Below are 19,112 nucleotides of genomic sequence, written 5' to 3'. Positions count from 1 at the left end.
CGAAGATTTGGATGAGGATATATAGTTGTTTGCAGATGATGCAAAGATGGGACGAACCATAAAGAGTAGTGAAGATGTTGTGGCCTTGCAAGAAGACTTGAATAAATTGAGTGATTGGGCAAGCAAATGGGGATGTGAGTTGAATGATGCAAAATGTAAGGTTTTAAAATTTGGAAAACAAAGATGGGATGCAGAATTTATGCTTGGTGAGAATATATTGTTGGAAGTAGAGGAAATAAGAGATCTGGGAGTGATAGTGGATAAGGATCTAAAATTTAGGGGACACATCGCCAAAATTGTGAAGACAACACAAAGACTTCTGGGAATGATGAGGAGGACACTGACGTGTAGAAGTAGGGAGATTCTTGTTCCATTGTATAAGGCTTCGATTAGGCCACACATGGACTATTGTGCCCAGATTTGGTCACCTGGTTTTCAGAAGGATGAAGAGATGTTGGAAAGGGTCCAAAGGCGACTGACTAGGGTAGTTTCTGACCTCTGGAATGTCGAGTATGAGGAAAGATTGAAAAGATGTAATTTGCAGAGTCTAGTGGAGAGAAGGAAGAGGGGAGATATGATAGAAACCTACAAGTTGGTAAGGAGTTGTTATAGGATCAATGGTGGAGAAGTTCTACAGAGAATAGTGGGAGATCAGGGGAGAACCAGAGGTCATCCCTGGAAACTGTATAAAGAGGGTGTGAGTAGGGGAGTGAGAGGCAGGTTTTTTTCGTGCAGAGTTGTGAATGATTGGAATGCCTTGCCTGAGAGTGTGGTGTCTGCAAGGAGTTTGAATGTGTTTAAGACCCGGTATGATGAGATGTGTGTGAGATAAAAAGACCTCCTAGATGAGTCTTTGACTCCATGAGGTCTTGTTTAATAATAATAATAATAATAACTACAATACGAAGTTTTAAACCAACAACAACATAAAGAAGACCTTGTCATAAACGGTCTTCCAGAAACTGAATGCACAGAAAATATCAGAGACGTAGTTTTAAAGTTAGGTTTTTTAAAACTTTAAAGTTAAAGTTTTAAAGCAATTGACATCCCCTCCCCCACAGCATAATGATATTCAGACCATAAATTGGATTCCCAGGAAGAACAAAAAACAAGGCTTGCCACGACCCGCGCCAATCATAGTTCGTCTGACAAGCAAGGCTACAAGAGACAATCTCATAAAAGCCAGCAGACTGAAAAAAACCAGTTGTCAAGGATTTAAATGCATCACAAGACAATATGCCAATCTTTCAATCTGAGTATTTAACACCTTTCAATCGGAATCTTTTGAACCAAGCAAGAAAAGAAAAAAACAGAAAAAAAAAGTATCAATTTTTATGGATCAAAGACGGCAAAATATTCTTGAGAAAGTCACAGACTTCAAAGTCTATACAAATAAAAAGCTTGGAAGATTATAGATAGGTTGCCAGAGTGAAACAAAAGACTGCAACTTAGTTCAATAAGAAGATCTCAACATAACCAAAATGAATGTGAACCATCAGATAGATGTAATTACACCAGAATACATGGTGTAATGTATTCGCTTGATGCGTGGAAACAACACAGTACAAGCAAGAGGTCTCTCAATCTTGCATATTAACATCAGAAGCATCCGAAAACATTGGTTATTGTTACAGGCTTATCTGAGGAATTTCACTGATATTATTGATATATTGATTCTGACAGAAGTATCTATAACTAACGACGAAGCGACTGCTTTCCAAATTCCAGGCCTCCAACAACATAGATCATGCCGCCAAACAAAAAGAGGGGATGGAATATTAATATTTATCAAACAAAAACTAATAGCAAAAGAAACAGCCTATCAGTCTGAGCATGCTGAAACCCCTTGCCTTGAAATCACTAATGCCACCAATAGACAGCATCCCATAATACTAAATGCTATTTACAGGCCACCAAACCTAAACATGATAAAATTATTGCATAAACTCAATTGCTGGCTTTGATGCCAAGAAATATGCTCAACCGAATACCTAATGATAATTGGCGACATAAACATAAATATTGCAAACAAAAACTAGAACAACACTGAACAATACCTAGGCATGGTGTCCATGTACAATCTAATAACAATAACATCATGTACTCGAGAAAAAATATTCGGAAATACTATCACTGCCTTCTGTCTAGATCATATAAACGTCCGAGCACCACCAAACAGTTACACTGCATCAGTCATAAAGTGCAAAGTAGCAGACCATTACTTCACCGCTCTAAACCTGCACACCAAGACAATATCCATGCAATGTCCCACAGAAGAAAAGTGACAGAAAACAATAATAGACGAAGAAATAGTCAACCACAAAATAAGAAAATCAGACTTGGAACACCTGGCATCAGATTCAGCAGATATCTTATTCAATAACATTAAACTCACGCTGGAGGAAATATATAAGAAAGCTACAAAGAAAGTCAGAATTCGTTCAAAAACAACACAAAATCCTCGGATAACACAAAACTTAATCCTAGAAATACACAGAAAGGATGCTTTATGGAAAGAATTAAAGCGATATCCAAATAACAGAGCTTTAAAAACTGAATATAAGATAACAAGGAATGGCCTTACAACACAAATCAGAAATGCAAAAAGAAGCTACTACAGAGACAACCTAACCTCTGCACAAAACAACATGAAACAAACCTGGCATCTGATCAATGAGATGCTAGATTGTGTTCCCAACACCACCACCTCCGAAACCATAAAACACAGCTTCATGAAAGATGCAAAACCTATCTAACAACTAGCAAATGACTTTAACCAATACTTTGCAGACTCCATCCAAGAACTGCACAGAAATGTTACCCCAATCACAAAACGTGACCCTCCACTTGGACCACAATCAAAACAGACATTATGGTTCCCAACCATAAAAGAAGCAGAACTTCTCTCTGCAATACATCAAATCAAACCAAACAAAGGCCCAGGAATTGATGGTATAAGACCTAAAGATATAAAGCAACATTCAACTAGTTTAAGTCCTATCCTACTAAAATTAATAAATAAAATATTTAAAACAGGACAAATACCAAGTATGCTAAAGACCGCCATAATCACACCCATATACAAACACGGAAAAAGAAATTTAATCAGCAATTATAAACCCATAGCAACATTATCAATTATTAATCAAATTATGGAGCGGATCATACTGAAGAAACTCACAGCATACACAGAGACTTTTCATATTATCCCAAACCACAATATGGTTTTCAGAAAAATAAGGGAACAACATCTCTCTTGGAAGATTTTACAGACGTAATTAATACCGGCTTAGACAAAAAAAAATTGCCATGGTAGTCTTTATTGATCTAACTTAACCATTCGATACACTCACACATCAAACCTTGTTAGAAAAGCTGAGGCATGGTGGAATAGATGGGCCTCTTCACAGGTGGTTTACAAACTACCTTCAAAATAGAAAGCATATCACACGTATCGGGTCAAACCGAAGCAGAGAGCTACCAGTAACCTGTGGAGTACCACAGGGAGCTGTACTCTTCCCAACTCTATTCAACATTTACACACACGATATTAATCAGCTACCACTCAAAGGTAAGATATTCCAATACGCAGACGATACAGCAATAATATCCATCCATAATAATGCAAGTATAGCCCAAACAAATATGCAACATGACATAAATCTGATCATAGACTGGCTGATGAAAAACTCCATACACCTAAACTCAGAAAAGACAAAATTAATGATCAGAAATCCACTGACTTGACCAGTTGATAACAAATATATAACGATCCAGCATCCACTTTCCAACATAAAAAACACACAGAACAGCAAAACCACTACAATCACGCAGGTTGAAACAATACGATAGCTTGGAATTTACTTCGATGCAGATATGAACTGGAATAGCCACATAAACCATCTACACAACAAACTCCGAACAATAAGTGGCAAACTCTATAGGTTAAAAGACATAGTTCCCATATGCCTAAAAACACTAATATACAAAGCACTATGCCAAAATATACTAAGGTATGCTATAACAACATATGCTTTCTGTGCACCCTACAAATTAAATAGATTAATGTCTCTACAGTACAAAATGATAAAACTGATCTTTTGGGAACAAAGAGAAAATAACAACCTTATATACATTGCAATGTCAAAACACAAAATACTGACAGCAAAACATTTATCTCACTATGCAGCTTTGCTAAAACATTATTTCGATGCCAACTACAGGACAGTGAGAAATACAAACCGTATAACAAGACCTCAGACAATTAATTATATCACATATAAATACAATAATCACTGCGGAAAGGCCACGCGAAACTTCTACATCCCAGATATGATAAATAAATTACATTTTGAATACAGAAACCTTAAAAACTGCAATAGCCTGAAAAGAGCTCTAAGGACATACTATGAACAAGAAACATGCACCCAAAATACCATACACAAACTTAATGAAACATAATATATTCGTTCAGGCTTCCAGTTCAGCGACGCATCAATACATTCCAAGTTATTGTGTGTGTGTGTGTGTGTGTGTGTGTGTGTGTGTGTGTGTGTGTGTGTGTGTGTGTGTGTGTGTGTGTGTGTGTGTGTGTGTGTGTGTGCGCGCGTGCGTGCATGCGTGTGAATTTCTCAATCATAGATTTCGTAGCTTCCCAACACAGCAAAAAAAAACAATAAATAATAACCAACTGGTGTCATCCTCAGATAAGCTTATATATAAGCTTCGAGGATGAAAGCAGAGAAATTAGTTCTCATCCAAGATGTATCATATGTAACCAAATGGATGTAATCCACATATCACATGTAAACCAATGTATGTAATGTATGTATCATATGTAAACAAATGTAAGTAACGTATCATACACAATCAAATGTATGTAATGTAATATGCAATCAAATGTATGTAATAACTGTAACAAAAGTATGCAATATAGCGTGATTATATCCATCGATATTGTATATATAGAGTGTAAAATTGCAAAGAAACATCTGTAATAATCATCATTATGAATATTATAATAATATACATTGTAAACAGTTATTGTTATTATTATTATTATTATTATTTAAAAAAACTTTATGTACGAGAAAGTATTCATTATGCATAATTGTGTTCATATAATATATGTAATTTATCTAAGAAATAATAAAATGTTAAAAAAAATTTATGAAGTGACACCTCCAAGGAGTCCAAAGACTCATCGAGGGAGGGCACCTTCTCTACAACTCTCTGTCTCCCATTCAACCAACCAACTACAGCGAACTGCATCATCTACATCAATTCCATCTACTGCCCACCACCACCACCACCAATAGTATTTTCACAGACAATTACAAACATCCATGCCCACAGCGAGATTCGAAGCCACAGCCTTTTGGCTGGAGAGCAGATACACTAACCACTTGGCTAACCAGGCCAGCATACCTAGAGTCAAAAGGATAAATCATTTAGGAATTAGATGGATGAATAGCTTCATTAAGCAGGAGTTGCATGCAAAGAAAAGGTTATTGAGGATTATAAAGAAACAGGTGATCGGCATGCCCATGAGCAGTATAAGGTTCAGACAAGAAGGGTGACAAGTATAGTAGCTAATTATGAGAGAATGTTAGCTGATGAGGCCAAAAGAAATCCAAAACAATTATTTTGTTATATGACAAGTAAAAGATGGAATGACTCTGAAAGGATGACTTTAAACAGTGCTGATGGTGGAGGGATAACAGAAACAAACTAAATAGTTGGATTACTAAGTGAGCATTCTGCAGAAGTGTATAATCTATGTCAAGGCTGTCCAAAACATGGCCTGCAGCTCATGGTGCGATTTTGTGAGGTCTGCCTGTGAGTTTTGAGTTTCACGAGTGAAAAAATAAAATAACAATTTGAACTGAATGCATATTATATATTTTACTTCTATCACTAATCGATAATCTCGATGTTGGTTATTTTATTTGGTGTTTTTACATCATTATATACCCATGTGTTTTTCAAATATTAGATGTATCAAAGAAGCGTTCTTACACTGTTTTGTTCTAACGCACATTCTCTGGGTGCACACAGGGAATGTGAGCACATGATTAGTGCGCAATTAGTGTTGTTCATTTGTTCAGTTATTGAGGTTGTGTCGCTACTGCTCACTAAATTACTAGATACACATTGGATGTGGCCCTCGGCTAAATTTTTTTTTTTTTAATGTGGTCTCGGATTACCTAAGGTTGGACAGACCTGATCTATGTGATGACATTGCAATGCTAGATGTGATAATGACATATGAAAACAGAGATTGAAGAAATGTAAGGTGCATAAATATTGCAGAACCTCAAAATGAACACAGGCATGTGATTGGATGGGATATCAACCTGTGTATTACAAGCAGGTGCAAGGGCTCCTGCGATCAAGCTGTTTAATTTACGCCTCAGTACTGGAAAGGTATCTATGGAGTGGAAAGAGGGTAAAATAGTTCCATTGTATAAAGGAAGATCCAAGACAGAAGTAACAAATCATAGGCCAATCAGCATCTCAGGACTGGTTGTTAAGGTATTAGAGAAATTGGTGAAAGACAGAATTCAGGACTGAGTGGCTAGGAATATGATACTCTATAAGGGACAATATGATTTTGTGAAGGGGTAGGGCTTGCTTTAGTGACAATGTAGTTGGATAAGAGAAATGGATACTCAGTGATATTGCTAGATGTTGCAAAAGCATTTGATAGGATTCCATATAGAACTTTGTTGCATAAATTGGAGCAACTGCGGGATGGATATGAATCTGGTGATTTGGATTAGAGAGTAGCTGATAAACAGATATCAAAGAGTGGTTTATGAAGGAGTTGAAGCCAGGAGAATACAAGTAAGCAGTGGTATACCACATGGTTCAGTACTTGGTCCTCTGTTGTTAATTTGTATATCATTCATATAACAACAGGAAATATTCAGTTGTTTGCTGATGATGCTAAACTGGGAAGAGCAATGGTAAATGAAGGTGATGCAGAGATCCTGCAAGAAGACTTAAACAGACTAGCAGTATGGGAAGAGTTAAATTGCTGCCAGTTGAATGTGGCTAAGTGTGAGGTGATGCACTTTGGGAAGAGATCAGAAGCTGTGTGTGCTATATTGATGGAACTGAACTGCAGGAAACTGATAAGGCCAGGACTTGAGTGTGATTGCAGATGGAGTTGAAGTTCAGAGGGCATATTACGAAGGTAACCAAAAAGCACATTAGATTATGTAATTGTTGAACACCACACTACACTAACAAGCAGGGATAGAGAGATTATTGTTCCCCTTACTGAAGCCTTATATAGGGGAACAATAATCTCTCTATCCCCACATCTGGACTATTGGGCACAGATCTGGACTCCTGAATTTCATGGGGATGAAATAGTTGTGGAGAGGATCTACTGGCGAGTCTATGGAATACTCTCTATGAGAAGAGATTTTGATGTAGGCATCAAAAATTAGCTGATAGGCAGTAAAGAGGAGGCATGATAGAAGCATTTAAATTGTTACACTGAAGATATATTTTTTCAATTCATGGCAAGAAGGGAGAGAACAAGGGTTCACCAGTGGAAGTTGTGTAAGAGTGTGGTTAGCAATGGTGTTAGGACTAGATTTGTTGCTTGGAGGAAGGTGAATGGGTGGAATCAGTTTCCAGAGGTGGTTGGGTGCTTCATCAGTGAATAAGTTTAAGAAGTATGATAAGTATTGTGTGAATAACGGATATCCCATGATGAGTCTTCTAACTCCGTGAAGATACCTGTATAACGTGGACTCTATTAAATAAATGGAGTAAATGGAAATATGAAGTTGGGGATATAGATAAATGGGTGGTTAAAAGACAGATGTCAAAAAGTAGTATATGGTGCCTGTTTACAGAGTATTACAGAGGTATTGCAGAGTTCCTAGGCCTCTGTACTAGGAACTGTACCATCGACAGAGTGTAGCATAAAGACAGCCTGCCTCACGGCGATGCTTAATTAAGGGTGCTCCTTCAGCCATATTGCAGTAGGTGCCGTGTTAGGGCAACAAGATATTTTACAACATCTGATGTAGATGCATTAGATTTATTTGAAGAATTAAAAATCCTCTCAAAAATAATACAAGAGACAGGTGCTCCTCACCATAACCAAAATCTCGCAGAAATTTATCCAAATGTAACCACTGCCCCAAGGATATTGTTAACAATTCCTGTTAGCATAGAAAGTGCAGAAAGAGGTTTTTCCAAGCTTAAACTGATTAAAAATTATTTGCGAACAGCAATGACCCAAGAAAGATTGGTTGGTCTAGCAACTATATCGATAGAGGCAGACATAGCTTATAATTTAAATTTAGAAGAGCTTATAAACAGTTTTTTTGTGTGATATCCCCATAGAGCAAACATTTAATTAATACTATTGTGTAATTGTTTTGCATTAATGTTCTTGTAATCAAAATAAAATAGCGATTGAAAATTTTCTTATTTTTTTGTCTTATAATCCATCAAGGGTGATATTTAATTATTTGCCTCAGGGCGCGATCTAATCTGGCTGCGGCCCTGACTAGGAATGTTGCCATTTAATTTGTACAACAATTAATGATATAAAAATTATTTGAGGGAAAATATCCAGTTGGTTGTTGATGGTGTAAAATTGTAAAGGGCAGTAGTTAATAATGGTGGATGTTGTGATCCTACATGATGATTAAAATAGTCTGATAGTATGGGAAAAATATAATCATTGCATTTTAATGTTGCAAAATGTAAAGGTAACTGGAATGTGAAAAAGGTGATGAGGACAGTGATGTTGATGTGACAGTGAGCAAGGAGTTGAAATTCAGAGGACATAATATGTCATTATTATTAATGTTATTATCATTATTTCTAAGGCATCTGCATGTAGTCAAAGAATCATTATGGAAGAACCATTCTAATCATTCTTCACACAGTACCTATACCTATCATACTTCTCCTTGAATTCATTCAAGGAGAAGTATGATATTCATTACCCTCCAAGCAAACATATCTAGTTCTAACACCCTTGCTGATACACTCATACAATTTCCAGGGATGACCCCTTGTTCTCTCCCTCCCTGCCTTATTGCAAAAGTGGATAAAATACCACTGTTTCAAACTGAAAGATGTCTTTGATGTCAAGAATACACTTTACAAGGAAGGATCAAGAAGTTACTATTCCTTTGCATAAGACTTGGGAACTTAGGGGTGAAGAGGATCTAGGAGCTGTGATCACCACAGCGAAATGTTTTTAGAATGCATTCTATGAGGTGAGATAGAAAATTTGGAAGATAGGCAAAAAAAAAATGATATAATAGAAATAAATATTATCATCATTATGTTATCATAATCAGACCTTCGTGGAATCAAAAGACTCATCCTAGGATCGGTCGGTCACTCACTCACTCACTCACTCACACACACACACACACACACACACACACACACACACACACACACACACACACACACACACACACTTAATTCATCAAACCATGCCTTAAATGTATTCACCACACTCTCAAATAATATATGTATCTCCTTCAAAAAACCTGCATTTAATTCCCTTGTCCCCTGCTCACACCTCCTTATACACTTTTATAGGGATTGCCTATTATTCTCTCCCTATCTCTCTCTCTCCCAATTCTATGAAAAACTTCTTCCACCTTAAAATGTTAATAACCCTTTAGCAATGTGTATGACTCGATAATATCCCGTCCCACCTCTTATTCACTGGACTCTGTAATTTTGTCAACCTTTCTTCATAGCCAAATTCCATATACCAAAAACTATGTTAGTCAATTATTTCTGGACCATTTCCAACTCCTCGTCCTTTTGAAAATGAAGTGACTAAATCTGTGCACAGTAATACTGTGGCTAATAAAGAACTATAGAATGGAACCATAATTTTCTTACTCCTTCTTATTAGTGTCCTCCAAATCACTGCTATGCTATCCTCACTACTTTAGCAAGATGTCCCCTAAGAATGTGTATAAAATTTTAGATCCTTATCCACTATCATCTGTAGATCCCTCACCTCTGGCTCATCTAAGATATATTCCCATTAGCTGTATAAACTGTATCTCATCTTTGCTTCCCAACCCATACACAACTTGCTGATACCCATCAGACATGCAATCTCCAAGCCATCTCGCTAATCTATTATACAACCCCCATCTGTTCTAATTTGTTATGTGACACTCTATCAAAGGCATTTGTAAAATATAAATATATCACTGTGTATGTATCTCCCTTGTCTAATGCAATTGTTATCTTGTTGCAGTAAGTAGACTTCTAAAATTCAGTCCTCCTTTGGTAAACTGATGCTGTCCAACAAAGAGGATGTTGCTGTTGTCAACTTAATTCTGGATCTCGTCCTATTAACTTCTTTTAATACTTTAACCATAATCTAGACAAATATATTGAGAGAGCACATGAAAGAATTACTGGAAATAGCAAAAGGAAAGAGTGAGAGAATTAAGATAGTGAGTCGATTGCTGCAGTATGACAGGAAGGAGGGCTTAAATAGCGATTGACTAGATGCATGGTGTGGAGTTTGTGGAGTCCATTTGATTGGCAAAAGGACTTATACAAGTCCTTTTGCCAAATTTTTTGTATCTGAATGGATTTGGTGTTCAGAGACTGGAAAAAGTGTTGTTGAATGAAGTGAAAGTAGATGTACAGAATCAGGGAAACTAGAGCTTTGGGGGGGGGGATAAGCTGTTAAGTGGATATGCAGTTGAGTGTACAGAATGTGTATAATATTTCTAAGTTAGTAAACAAACCAGAGTAGAGTAGTTAATATAAAGGACAGGATAGTGGTGGGCCTAAGGGGCTTTTGAATTTTATGTAAACTAATGCCAGGAGCATTTGGAACAAGCATAGGAATTTTTGACATTGGTTGGCTCATCCTGGCTAAAACTTATTGCCATTAGTGAGACATGGCTAACAGAAGATGATACAGTTACTGGGATGGAATGTGAAGGGTATAGTGTGTTCAGGGAGGATAGAGAAAAAAGAATTGGGAGGGGGAGTGTTATTAATGATAGCTGTTGAACTATAGAAGTTCAACTGCAGGATAGTGAAAATAGTACGTTTGGGGCTATCTGGTGTGAGATCGAGGCCAGCAGAACAAAATATAACAAAATATAGACCAGAAAATGGAAGAAATGATGGAGATAGTAGGCATCGGCAAGTAGACTCAATGAGTAGAGGACAGGAGGACAGGTAATTATTATGGGGGATTTCAACTATGGGAACATAGATTGGAAGAAATAGGAGAGGACACATGGGAAAAAAGAAATGGATTTTATTCAGTTACTAAGAAATAATTACCTGAAACAGCATGTAATGGAATACACTAAGAGTTTGAGAGTGCTCGATCTAGTAATTGCATCTCAGAATTTGTCTATAACGAATATGGCCACGTTGCCACCAGTTGGTGAGAGTGATCGTATAGTCTTGACCTGGGAGGTGAGCAAATGTGTGGAATTTTCAGTTAAGAAATGGTATATGTGCAATTGCAGGACTGGTAAGTATGACAAGCTTAGGAGATTGCTTGGATCATTGCAGGTTTACATGCCGTAGCATGTAACACTGCTAGGGCTCGATGTTGATTGTGCATGGGGGTTAAGGAGTGTTTGAGGGAGATAATGCCAGACTGTATACTGAGAGTCAGAAGAATAAATCAAAATGGGAGTTAAATGGATGAATATCATCATCATCAAGCTGGAGCTGCAAAATAAGAAAATTGTGAAGACAATTTAAGGAGAAAAGTGACCTGCAGGCACATGAAAAGGATAAGGCACAGGCCAGAAAGGTACCTAGTGTGGTAAGAAAGGCAAAAATGCAGATTATGAAAGGAAGTTAGCAAAGGAAAGCTAAAGAGAATCCCAAACAGTGCTTTCGATATGCTGCAAGTAAAAGAAAGAATGTATATAGCAGAATGATTTTAAGGAATGCTGATGGCAGAGAGGTAACTGAATCAGTTGAAATAGTAGAATTACTAAGTGAACACTTTGCAAGAGTACTATTATTATTATTCAGGCCACCATGGAGTCAAAAGACTTCGTGGGAGGTCCTTTCTAGGAAACACAAAGTCCATCATACAACTCCTTAAACTCATTGACCGTTCTTGCACTCACTACTCTATCAGGCAATGCATTCCATGATTCAACCACACACTATGCAAAAAAACTACTCCTCACCCTCTTCCTCACCGTTTCCTTAGAAAACTTCCAGGGATGGCCCCTTGTCATCACTCCCTCCTGCTGTTCAAACCAAGCGAAAGAACTCCCCAGAGTAAACCCTGTAATCACATCTGTCCCCACCTTTAAACAACAGTTTAAAAGTCACAATCATATCACCTCTCCTTCTATTCACCAAATTCTGCAGTCGTCCACATTCCCTCAGCCGATCCTTATAACATTCTACAGTCCTGAAACCTTCTTTGTTATCTGCCTTTGTACCCTTTCCCCAGTTAATTTATCCCCTTCAAATCCTGGGAACTAAATCTGAGAACAATAGTTTAAGTGTGGTCTGATCAGGGTCTTATACAACGGAATGATAACTGTTTTATCTCTGCAGTCAGCATCCTTCTCATTACTGCAGCAATCTTCTGTGTTACCTTCACATTCATTCAGCTCTACTGAATTTCAGTTTTCTATCAATCCTCACCCCCAGATCTCTTGTCTCCCCTACTTCCTCCAGTAGAGCTCCTTTAATTGAGTATGCAGCACCCCATTGATGTCTCCCAAACCTCTAGACCTTATGTTTTGAGAACAGAGGATACATATTTAATGTATCCTCTGTTCTCAAAACTGAAAGAAATAACATCTGCGTTGCAAATGTTAATGACTAATCAGCAAGGTAGTATAAAGAAAATTTTTTCACTGAAATTGAAGATCAAGATAGTCTGTATCCAGGTCTCAAATCTAGTAATACAGAATACTATTTTCGCAAGTTCGTATTGTAGGGTGAAAGTGCTTGTTTCAAAACCACAATGCCGTGATTTTTAAAAAGTAATAGGCCTACAGATTTAAATTTTAATATGAATAAGAGACAAGGGACTTTATATAATTTTGGTGTTAAGAAATCTCTTATTGAAGGTGTTTTTGACACAACAGATAGTGATTCATCCACCTCCAGCCTACAAAGCGATCTCCAGGCTGTACAAAAGGAGGGGAAAACTACCAGCACACAGGAGAAAAGTCTGCATTCACTCTTAAGTACTTATAATAATGTTATAAATTTTTGGTGATCAGAATGGGATATGTCAATCAAGATCAGCACAAATTAATTTAATGATGTTGGCTGAGGAAACTACAATATGCTATAAGATTTCATTAGTCCAGTGATTGATAACTGATTTAAATGTAATTTTCTATTTGTCAACATGTCACACCGTATACATAAGTTGAAAGTTTATTTTTCACTTGGTTAGAGTATAATAAATTTAGTTTAATCCTTTATCCAAGTGTGAGCAAACAAAGTTTGCGCCTGAAGTATCTTCAGGACTGGGGTAAGGTGATACAGCACCAGGGCAACTCGTTGCAAAGGTGGAGCAAGCTTCCAACACTCCTGTCTCAGTATCTCCCATAATGCAAAACACATCTCCTTGCGGATATGTCTAATGTTATGCATTAAGGGAAGGGCCACTACCCAGACTAGTTTCGACCTTTATTGAGGTCTCTTCAGTGGGAGCCATTTAAAGGATTAAACTAAATTTATTATATCGTATACATAAGTGTACTAATACTCTTTATGATTATGCCATAATTAATTATTAATATTGTAATATATCAACAATTAATTATTAATTAAATAATAACAATCAATCTTAATTAATAATAATAAATCTTAATTAATAATTAATTATTAATTAATTATTAACACATTACATCAAGTTGTTCCATGAAAATTTCAGGATTTGTGAAGTGTTACGTCGTAGGAAAAATCTGGGAAATGCTGGTATACCAGATCAAGTTTTATGTGAAGCAGTGAGGGAACTGTCAGTGCCCTTCACCATATTGTTTACTCTAAGTTTCAGCTCTGGGTTAGTCTCAAGGGTGGGAAGAGAGGAAAATAGTTCCATTGCATCAAGGAGGCTCCAAGACTGACGTAGCAAATTATTGACCAATCAGCATATCAGCATATAAGCAGTTGTTGTCAAAATGTCGGAGAAGATGGTCAAGAGCAAAACACAGGAACATTATTATTATTATTATTATTATTATTACACAAGACCCCATGAAGTCAGACTCATCTGGGAGGTCCTTTTGTCATACACGCAGCTCATCATACCATGCTTTAAACACAAATTCTCTGCAGACACCACACTCTCAGGCAAGGCATTCCAATCATTCACAACTCTGCATGAAAAAAACCTGCCTCATACACTCTCCTTATACAGCTTCCAGGGATGACCTCTGGTTCTCCTCTGATTTCCCGCTATTTTCTGTAGAACCTCTTCAGCATTGATCCTATAACAACCCCTTAATGACTTGTAGATCTCTATCATATCTCCCCTCTTCCTCCTGTCCACAGAGTCTTCAAGTTGCATTTTCTCAATCTTTCCTCATACTCGACATTGCAGAGGTCAGAAACTACCTTAGTCAGTCACCTCTGGACTCTCGCCAACATTTCTTCATCCTTCTGAAAACGAGGTGACCAAATATGGGCACAATCAGGGGTGCACCAAGGGTATTTGCCACCCGGGTGCAAACTTTTATCGGTCACCCCTTAAAAAAATAACTAAAAGAAACTGCATGTAGCATTTATTACAACAAATAAAATAACAATTTATGCAAACCAAACGTTACATGTCTTATTTATTAAAAACACAGAATACATAGTTTTGTATAGTTATTTTTAACATTTTTTCAAAAACGAACAAAAAAGAACAACAATTATTTCTTAATATAAACAAAGATTAATTGCTCATGCCTTTATGTAAAATTTACTTGAAGTGATTTTTGTGTAGCAAAATCATTTATTATATCCTCCATATCTAAATTAGTAGCAATTTGATGTTCTATGCTAATAAGACTTAAATTGTTGAGTCTATCCTGTGTCATTGTACTGAGGAGATGATTTTTTATAATTTTCAGCTTTGAAAAGGATCTTTTGCCAGTTGCAACAGTCACAGGTATTGTTAAATAAATTCTTAGTGCTATTGACAAATTGGGGAAAACACTAAGAAGATCATTCGAAAATATATACTCACGTACTGAAAATGCGTTCATATTCGGATTAAGATAGATTAAAATAGTTTCTATTTCCTCGCATAATTCCAAGGAGTTTATATCAGAACCTTTACCATCTGTCAATTTTATCTCCAAATCTTTACAATATTTTAATTTTCCTTTTTTCTCCATTGGTTTTAATAAATAAATGTCATTTTAAAAATTCAAAAACTTCATTATGTTCTTTCAATAATGTAAATCTTTCATCAAGTTTTGAAATAGCTTTATCAATTATAACTAAATAAAAATCGACTTTGAAATTTTGTTCTTGAGATTCAATAACTTCATGTTCACTTTCATACGAGAATAATCTTTTTGTTGTCCGAGGTCTGACTATTGGCATACAAGGAAAAATTGGATCACAGTATTTGCAATTTCGGTTGCTTCCCCTAACATATTTTTGAATGCCTCATCTGTTCTACAATCCTTTAAATAATTTTTTAGGTCTATCAACATTTTCATTATTGTAAAAATAATTACGTCCAGTTTTTGCATCAAATTACTTATGACATTAATTTTTGATAAGATTTGGTGCCATATAACAAGAGAACATATGAATTTGAAAGATTTAATTCTTAATAATAATGATTCAACTTCGTTCCTTGTGTCACTATCTCTTGATTTATCTTGATATAAAATGTATAAAGCATTGTATATTTTTTCTAAATTATACCTTAAAGCTTTTACAGTGTCTTTGTGGCTTGACCATCTCGTATCACAAACTTTTAGCATCATTTACATCTAGATTAAGCGTATGAGCGACACATGGTACGTAAAACGCTCTGATTGCTGTGTATTTTTTGTTATAACTTAATCATTTATAATAATAATCTGCTGAAAATGATCTGTTTTTTTTTTTCATTTTTTAGAAAATCAATATCGTATATTTGTTTTGGTCCAACATCTATTAGAATCATTTTGAGATTATCTGTTATTTTTAAAGATCACTTTCCTGGATTATCAAAATCATGCTCAAGATAGAATTAATAAGAGAGTTTTGGGCTGTTATACTTGTATTGCACACACTTTTGTTGTCACCTGTTTCTTCTAGTGAACCGAGTGAGCTGTTGAGAGTTTCAGAAGTGAAAGATGAATTTTCTAAGCATCATTTTTTAGCAGTTATAGAATCTTCAGTTAAATGTATGGCAGAAGAATAAGAAACTTCAAAATTATCTTGAGCAACTGAAGATTTGTCTGTACATGAAGATGTAGATGCAAAACAATTGGAAATAGGAGTCATAATTTTTTTTACATTTTCTTCTTTCTGTTCTCTTTGTTTTCTATATTCTGCTCCAGAAAATCTTTTTCTTCCATCTGACATCTAAAAGTAAGGATTATTAATATTATATTACTTAAATTTTACGATGTAGGATATACCAAGAAATGAATATTATTATTATTAATGATTATACTGCATTGTATAATCCAAATTAGATGTTAGCTACAAAAAATAAATATTTGATATTTGTTTCTTGCTGCCCTATCAATGTTGCCGCCCAGGTGCGGTGCACCCTTTGCACTCTCGGGTTGGAGTAATCCTGGACACCATTCCATGTGTGGCCTAATCAAAGCCTTATACAATGGAACAAGAATCTCTTTACTTCTAAAGGTCAGTGTCCTCCGTATCATTCTAAGAAGCCTTTGTGTTGTCTTCACAATTTTGGCTATGTGTCCCCCCCCCTAAATTTCAGATCCTTATCCACTATCATCCCCAGATCTCTTATTTCTTACAACTCCTACAATATATATTCACCAAGCATAAATTCTGCATCCCATTTTTGTTTTCTAAATTTTAAAACCTTACATTTTGCAATATTGAACTCGCATCCATGCCCAATTCCATGCCCAATCACTCAATTTATTCAAGTTCTCTTGTAAGGCCACATCTTCTCTACTCTTCATGGTTCATCCCAACTTTGCATCATCTGCAAACAACTGAATATCCATTCAAATCTTCACCAATATCATTAATATACAGGTTAAACAGCAATGGTCCTAAAACAGACCCCTGAGGAACACCACTAGTAACTTTCCCTTTCCTGGATATCGCTCCCCCATACACAACTTGTTGATAACTATCAGATAGCCAGTCTCCAATCTAATATCCAACCCCATCCACTCTAGTTTGACTATCAACTTATCATGCGGTAATCTATCAAAAGCCTTTGTGAAATCTAAGCAAACTACTGTGTATTCTTCTCCTCTGTCCATGGAAGGTGTCACCTTATTGTAATAAGTAAGTGGATTACTAACACATGAGATCCCTTTAGTAAATCCATGCTGTCCATGAAAGATAATACCATTGTTGTCAACCTAATTCTGGATCCTAGTTCTCACAAGCTTCTCCAACAATTTAACTACAACCACTGACACCACAGATAGGCCTATAGTTTAATGCTTGAGTTTTATCTCCTCCTTTATGAAGTGGCACAATGTTGCCCTCCTTCCACTCCTTAGGAACTTGACCCAGTGCAAGACTCGTATTAAAAAAATATGTGAAGCCTGGCATCAACTCCCTGGCATATTCATAGTCGATGTTTCCTTTTAAAAATATATATAGGAGAAATATACATGAGAATGCATTAGATATCACATTCTTAATATATGTAATTTATTGAAATATTTATAACTAAGTGATTTTATGATGCATTTATAATGAGACTTACTTTATTAATTTGAATAGTGAGAATACATATTTACTGCTTACCTCCCTTTTTTTCTTTGCATGTCCTCTATTTAATCTTTCTGCTGATCCCCAAGTAACATCGGAATAATCAGTTGCTGATAGATTGCCAAACCGTCCAGAAACATGAGGCTTGTAGTAAGTTGGTTCGGGACTCAAGTGTGAATGACTCCAATTGTGCAAACTTTGGTCTCTTAAAGAGTAAAATCCTCTGCCTGAGGTAAGACCTTCTCCATGAAGTGAAAATGCCCGTGGCATTGAATGACGTATAACTCGATGTTTATCAAATATTGACTGAGTACTATAGCTATGCCCAGGATAAAAGTAAGGGGAAGTGTATGCTACTGAAAGCAGAGAATCTAATGACTGAGTACTAATCATGGGATCTGTAGCAATAGACTTGACATCAATAGATGATTTTTGATCTGTCTGAACAGACGTCTCTTTCACTACACTCTTCGGAAGAGGAGGAAACTCTGTTAGGGAACCAACAGATACAGATTTTGCCTTCTGATAAATATCTGAAAATGTGCCAGATGTTTGAGTTTCTGTCGTACTCAACTTTAGCATTTTATAATCATCAGCATTCTCACTAATTGTTATAACATCTTTGTTCTGGATCAAGACATCTTTGACATTATCTATTTCTAATGTTTCTTGTCTTTCACTGCCCAAATATTCCTTTTCATCCTGCAATGATAAATAAACTTACAGTGTAATTCAAATTCATTTTCACATGATTAAACAAACAGAAATGCTAAGCATTAGAAGAAAAATATTCATGAATCTTGTATTAATTCACACTGTTATAAATATATTTGAAAGTTTGGTTTTTGTTTGCTGTTTTTGAGGTGTCCAGAATGAATCTTTTGATGTCACGAGGTCTGGTGATGAGATAATAATAATAATAATGTATGGTGACTCGTTATTAAGAGGGGGTGATAGATGGCAGTGTAACTAAATCGTACTTACTGGGTGCGAAATTTAAGGATGTAAGTGAGAGTATTAGAGTGCAAAAACAGAGGGTGAAAGAATTAATAATTGTGGCAGGTACGAATGAATTGAAAGGTGATAAATTTTTTATGAGAGAGGACTTGAAAGTATTGTTAAAGGTAGCGAAAGAAAAGAGTGACAGAGTTAGAATGGTTAGTCTGTTGTTGCGGTATGACAGAGAGGAGTTTAGAAGGAGGGCCATAATCGCA

The 19,112-nt window shown here is 36.1% G+C and overlaps 1 protein-coding gene across 1 annotated transcript in view; it reads right to left on the bottom strand.

Annotated features, from left to right (window-relative positions):
• Positions 1-19,112, bottom strand: part of LOC150110251 (uncharacterized) — a 653,148-nt gene that overhangs the window by 280,220 nt on the left and 353,816 nt on the right. Inside the window, exon 10 of the mRNA XM_090398596.1 lies at positions 17,935-18,600. Within this exon, the coding sequence (XP_090254722.1) occupies positions 17,935-18,600 (666 nt within the window). The remainder of the gene's footprint in view (positions 1-17,934; positions 18,601-19,112) is intronic.

Source organism: Typopeltis vanoorti, chromosome 1, assembly GCF_054136105.1.
Source record: "Typopeltis vanoorti isolate ZY-2024b chromosome 1, IOZ_Tvanoo_1.0, whole genome shotgun sequence".
NCBI classification, from domain to species: domain Eukaryota; kingdom Metazoa; phylum Arthropoda; class Arachnida; order Uropygi; family Thelyphonidae; genus Typopeltis; species Typopeltis vanoorti.
The sequence above is the reverse complement of the archived record's forward strand: the minus strand, read 5'-3'. Positions and strand labels throughout refer to the sequence as shown.